We start from the raw sequence: 6,000 nt of genomic DNA on the forward strand, positions 1-6,000 counted from the left end.
CAGATGGATAATCTAATCTGTCAGATTATATTAGCTTTCTTTAGAGCAACAGAACTGTTTTTTAAACATGAATACACTGGATTTGATGTGTATATTTGAATAAAATGGGGGGGGGGTTAAAGTCTGCAGCTCCTCTTCCTCTCCACCTGCTTGCTCGAGCCCAAGTGTGCCTGTTCTTGCTTCCAGAGCACAGCTGACATAAAGCGGTTGGTCAATCTCTCCTCCTCCTCCTCGCCTGGTTCTGGCCACGGCCTCCCAGAGAAAAACGGCCTTCCGGGCCGCATACACCACCTGCCAGACCTTATCCAGCAGAGCCATCACCCCCCTTCCTCTTCCACAGCCATCCTTTCCTCCATCACCACCTCCACTCCCTCCTCTTACTCCTTCCCCTCATCGTCATCTAGCCAGCCCAGTCCCGCCATGTCCTCACAGATCCCTTTGGACGAGCTCACTCCCGTAGAGGTATGTCGCCCTCGCATCACTGAGGCAAACAAACACAGAGCAGACGGCTGCAAGTTGTACAGACTTGGGGGGGGGGGGGGGTGTTATTCATCATCCAAAACAGCATCTTGTATTTTTGGTAGTGTTGATTCGTTTAAACTAAATTAACGATTTCCCTCCAAGTCTGTACATATCAGCTGTGCAGTTCTTGGCTGTTGGTCTGAGCCTCACCCCCCTCCTCCCTTCGCTCCTGCTCTCCTCTGCCCCCTCCTGACTCTGCTGACACCCAGTCATCTTCTCGGCTGCTGCAAGCCTTTCCTTTCCTGCCACCCACTGCATCACTCTGCTGCTAACACTGGCGCCTCCTGGTGGTAGAATGAGGTCGGGATGTGAAGGAAACTGAACGTTAAAACAGCGTTACGTGACGCTAGAAGCTAAGCGACTCCAAAAAAAATAACCTTGCGTGGCGAAATCAATAACCTCTTCTGTCTTTTGCACAAATCCAAGAATCCTTTTCCTTCTAACAGCTCGCTGCAGCGTGTTCGGATCGTTTCTTCTTGTTGCACATGATTAAAACTTTCGAACATATTTCTTCTCTCCAGCTTCCAAAAAACTAACACTACAGTACCTCATGTGTTTCCATTTAAAACTGTGCATCCTTGTGTGAGAAATCAAAGGTTTAATGTTGTGTTGCTGACTTTTTGTAGCTTTTAAAGCTGCTTGATTTTAAATAAATTAAAAAACAGTATTAGTTTCCTAATGTGGGGTATCTTCACAGTCCCAGTCAGAGAGCAACTCCATGTCCAAACACAAGTCTTCCTCATCGTTCACTCCCTTCATCGACCCGCGTCTTCTCCAGATATCCCCATCCAGCGGCAGCTCCCTCAACAACATGGGTAAGGCAACAACACACCCAGTGAAGACAAAGTAGCTTCTCCCTTCACACGTTTTTTCCCCAGTTCTGACGAGTAGCTTGTTTTGTTTTTTTTTCCTAACAAACCTCCAACTGCTTCCTCCAGCAGGATTTGGGCAGGAAGGGCGCCTTGCTGACCCGCTCAGGTCCGACCCCTCCCGTAAAGGCTCGGTGGTCAATGTCAACCCAGTGAACACGCGCCCGCCCAGCGACACCCCAGAGATCCGCAAGTACAAGAAGAGGTTCAACTCTGAGATCCTGTGTGCAGCACTGTGGGGTGGGTGTTTTTTTTAATGTTTGAGTTTCTTCTACCCGTCCGGACAGTCATTTGATTTTGTGTTTGCCTGCTGCTGTCAGGAGTGAATCTGCTGGTGGGGACAGAAAGTGGTCTGATGCTGCTGGACCGAAGTGGCCAGGGGAAGGTCTACCCCCTGATCAATCGACGGCGCATCCAGCAGATGGATGTTCTGGAGGGACTCAACGTCCTGGTCACCATATCAGGTCCTGACCACCAGTTTCACTTTTTTTACTCATATGTGTTAGAGTTTTTAAAAGATTTAATTTTTTTGTTTTTTACACTTTGTCTTCTTACTATTCTCGCAGGTAAAAAGAACAAGCTGCGCGTGTATTACCTGTCGTGGCTTCGAAACAAGATTTTGCACAACGACCCGGAGGTGGAGAAGAAGCAGGGCTGGGTCAACGTGGGTGACCTGGAGGGTTGCGTCCACTATAAAGTCGGTACGTTCTCTTTCATCCTTCTTATATTCTCAAATGTGACAGAGGTGAGCTCACCACCCACGATCCATTCTCCTAACCTCTACATTTTAGTAAAGTACGAGAGGATTAAGTTCTTGGTCCTGGCCTTGAAAAACTCTGTGGAGGTTTATGCTTGGGCACCCAAACCTTACCACAAGTTCATGGCGTTCAAGGTAAGCCAGCTCTGTGGTGTTATGATGATTAAAGAGTTAATGTATGTTCTGTCTTTACTTAAATAACAAAGTCATTTACTTTATAGTCTTTCGGTGACCTGGTGCACAAACCTCTGCTGGTTGACCTGACGGTGGAAGAAGGCCAGAGGTTAAAGGTCATCTACGGCTCCTCCTCGGGCTTCCACGCCGTGGACGTGGACTCCGGCGCGGTCTACGACATCTACCTGCCCACACATGTAAGTGCTCAGATGCAGTTCGATCCCGCCTGTTTTGTCTCTCTGCCCTCTGATCTCGTGTTTTTTTGTTGTTTTTTTTTTTCTTTTCTTGGTTCAGATTCAGACCAGCATCCAGTGCCATGCCATCATCATCCTCCCCAACACGGACGGGATCGAGCTGCTGGTGTGCTACGAGGACGAGGGCGTCTACGTCAACACCTATGGGCGGATCACCAAGGACGTGGTGCTGCAGTGGGGAGAAATGCCGACTTCCGTGGGTGAGCGGGGTACCTTCGGTCAGAAGCAAAATGCATGACGGCTCTATAAATCGAGCAGTGCTGGTAACGTTCTGTAACTCCTCTCTGCCGCAGCCTACATTAGGTCGAACCAGATAATGGGCTGGGGTGAGAAGGCCATAGAGATTCGCTCAGTGGAGACGGGACATCTGGACGGCGTCTTCATGCACAAGAGAGCCCAGAGACTCAAATTCCTTTGTGAGAGAAATGACAAGGTGAGGGGGTACTTCTTCATAGCTTCACTTTTCTGTTGTCCTTCTTTCTTGGCCATAAACACTTACCGTTGTTTCTCTGCTGTTAGGTCTTCTTTGCTTCCGTGCGTCAAGGAGGTGCCAGCCAGGTGTATTTTATGACCCTGGGACGCACTTCCCTCATGAGCTGGTAGACGATGTGGCCGATGAAGACGATTCCACAAAGAGAACAGCCTTGAGCCTGAGCTCAGGTGACCGAACCACAGACTGGACTGTAATCACAAAAACCCCAAGTTGAGGATGGACAGAGGCGCATTTCTCGCCGCCCCAAACTTCGAGCCGACCCCCCCGCCCCGCCTCTTTCGAGGGGCGGGCATGGCATCTGTTGATCTTTGTGTCATAGTAAATCGTTGCATCCTGTATGTGAATAACAAAGCGTGTTTGTCTGAACGGCTGAATCGATTTAAAAAGAACAAAAAATGAAAAAAATAGAAAAAAAATGGCTAAGTACTTGACGTGCCACAACGTGAGTGTAGCTGTGTTTTGTTCCGGCCCCCGTTCAGGTTTTCATGTCAAGCACATTGCGACAACGCTTAGTTCACGCCCGCAGTTTTCCTCCCCTCGATCGGTGCTTGACACGTAAACCTGCCTCCGTCGTCTTCACTTCTTCTGCCTTCACTTCCTGAAAGTGAAGACTTTTTAAGGGACTTTCTTGAGTCTTCTGTTAAACACAGGGTACTGGGCGTCAGCTTGTACATACTAACCACAGATCCACGCAGGTGTTCCTGCTGTAAGTTTTGTCAAACAGAAGCGTTCCCCCTGTTGATGACTGCATGACATTTTTTTGTTTCAAAATGAAATTAGCTCCATTTTTTTTCAATAAACTGTAACCCTCGCTGCATATGAATAAACGGCAACCAAGTTTAAATAAGACGAGCTGTAGAGGGGGAAAAAAACTTGATTCTTTTCATTTTTAGCGCTATAATTTTGTCACGATATTGATGTTTTTCTGCAGATACACAAATGAAACGGAGAAATGTGAGATTCATCAGTTTTTTTTTTTGTGTAAAGTGGATTTTTCCTTTAACATTAGCTCCTTTTAGGATAAACTGTGAATTAGCTGATGGCCGTTAAGGTAGCATTGTGTTCGAATCTCACCAACCAGATGAACAAATAACTTTCTTTGTTTTATTTGTTTGTTTTTTCTCCACTCTGTACAATTGTGACATTTGTCATCAGCCAGGTCTGAAGGAGTTTTTGGCTTAACGTGTAGCTAAACTGTTGCCTTAGAAGGGTCTCCAGACGATCAAAAATTTTTTTTTTTTTGCAAAAATCCAAAAGTAAGGACATTTGGATGTCGTGTACTGTAGGAACACTTTAGTCTCAAACAGCCACGTGGCTCAACGTTGGACCTCTGCTTTTTTTTTTTACACTTGGTCATAGTTTACATAATCCAGTCCAGTTAAAGACACCCAACCTTAACTATCCTTGAACGTTATCTTTTTTATTTTGTTTTTAATGAAAAACTAAATGACAAAGCAAGGCTCGATCGCCACATTTTAGACCATTTCAATCCGACGTCATTTACAGCGGTTGGCCCCTCTTTGCAGTCTGAGGGCGGACCCCGCTGGGAGCGATCTCGCCAAAATTAGACTCTCATATAAAAAGCAGAAGGCAAATATTAAAGGAAGAAATAACGCCCTCCTCGTGGCAGTGTTGCAGAACCTCTTCGGACGTTTGTGAACTAAGCGGCATATTTTTTAAAGTCAGTTTTTAGTCTCGTTTCTGCGATTTTTATGTATCCTTTCAGACAGGTATGCAACTGCAGTGGTTTTTATATTATAATGCACACCTTATGTTCAAAATGTTTACAGAAGCAATGGTTTTGTTACACCAATGTGCATCAATATGAATATTTATGGTTTATTTTTAGGGCAATCCCCCCCCACCCCGAGTTTTTGTATTTTGTATTGTACCCTTTTTTTGTACTATCATTTAGACGTTTTTTTGTGCGGGGATAATCAACTTTTGCTCCTCAAGTCCGCAATGTCATTTCACTGATTACTGCTCCGGTACGCAGTGCGCGTCAGGCTCTGTGGCGGCAAATGTTTCCCACCCAGGTAACACATTTCCCCCCACCCCAAAACGTCTCTCTTCCACGCCTCTAATTTATGTCCTCTCTGTGTGAATTATGGGAATTGCTGTATTTTCCAGAAGTTTTTTTTTTATTTGTTTTTTTTTTTCCCCTTCCTCCCCATCATTGAATAAAATCTGATTTAATATACAGTACAGTGTCATTATTTGTCAGTGTTTGTTGAAACAAAATGTTAAGATTTGTGTTGAGAGAGAAAAATTAACTCAGTAATGCACCAAAATAAATTTTATTTGTAAAACAAGCTGGTGTTATCATCATAGTTTGGGCCTGAAAAAGAAGATTATCACTTAGGATATATGTTTTTTTATTGTTACAGGTATTCCAAGTCTCTCTGTGGAAATTTGACTTAAATATGAATTTATCCTACTTAATTATTAGTGTTTTTATCTGATTTCTAACACAAAAATTATATTTCTGAGACGAAATATTTATGTTTGGCCAGATGGGGGCATTGGTACTATTTAGAAACTGTACAAAGTATGAAATTAATTGCAATATAAGTGATCAAAAACAGGATGCCGGTCAGACCGGGCAGGCCCAAACGTATTGTGAGGGTCTGTTGGGAACGTCTGGCAGAGTCTCCTGTTAGGCGAAGCTTTAACTCCCACCTCCTGGAGAACTTCGAACATGTTCCGGGGGAGGTGGGGGACATTGAGTCCGAGTGGGCCATGTTCCGTGCCTCCATTGTTGAGCTTCTCGGAGCTGTGGCCGCAAGGTGTTTGGTGCCTGTTNGTGGCGGCAACCCTCGAACCCGCTGGTGGACACCGGCGGTGAGGGATGCCNTCAGGCTGAAGAAGGAGTCCTATCGGGCATTTTTGGCCTGTGGGACTCCGGAAGCAGCTGACGGGTACCGGCAGTCC

At 45.5% G+C, this 6,000-nt stretch overlaps 1 protein-coding gene across 7 annotated transcripts in view; it reads left to right on the plus strand.

Annotated features, from left to right (window-relative positions):
• Positions 1-4,320, plus strand: part of LOC108244147 (mitogen-activated protein kinase kinase kinase kinase 4) — a 31,708-nt gene extending 27,388 nt beyond the window's left edge. For 4 of the 7 annotated variants that reach the window (XM_017430055.3, XM_017430057.3, XM_025009042.2 and 1 more), the window contains 10 exons: positions 187-462; positions 1,220-1,337; positions 1,461-1,631; positions 1,712-1,855; positions 1,958-2,092; positions 2,183-2,283; positions 2,370-2,519; positions 2,617-2,776; positions 2,870-3,009; positions 3,096-4,320. In XM_017430055.3, coding sequence (XP_017285544.1) covers positions 187-462; positions 1,220-1,337; positions 1,461-1,631; positions 1,712-1,855; positions 1,958-2,092; positions 2,183-2,283; positions 2,370-2,519; positions 2,617-2,776; positions 2,870-3,009; positions 3,096-3,179 — 1,479 coding nt within the window. In that variant the 3' untranslated portion in view covers positions 3,180-4,320. The remainder of the gene's footprint in view (positions 1-186; positions 463-1,219; positions 1,338-1,460; positions 1,632-1,711; positions 1,856-1,957; positions 2,093-2,182; positions 2,284-2,369; positions 2,520-2,616; positions 2,777-2,869; positions 3,010-3,095) is intronic. The other 3 variants (XM_017430058.3, XM_017430059.3, XM_017430056.3) reach the window with 2 other exon arrangements.
• Positions 4,321-6,000: the final 1,680 nt, after the last annotated feature.

This window comes from Kryptolebias marmoratus, linkage group LG23 (assembly GCF_001649575.2).
Source record: "Kryptolebias marmoratus isolate JLee-2015 linkage group LG23, ASM164957v2, whole genome shotgun sequence".
Taxonomy (NCBI): domain Eukaryota; kingdom Metazoa; phylum Chordata; class Actinopteri; order Cyprinodontiformes; family Rivulidae; genus Kryptolebias; species Kryptolebias marmoratus.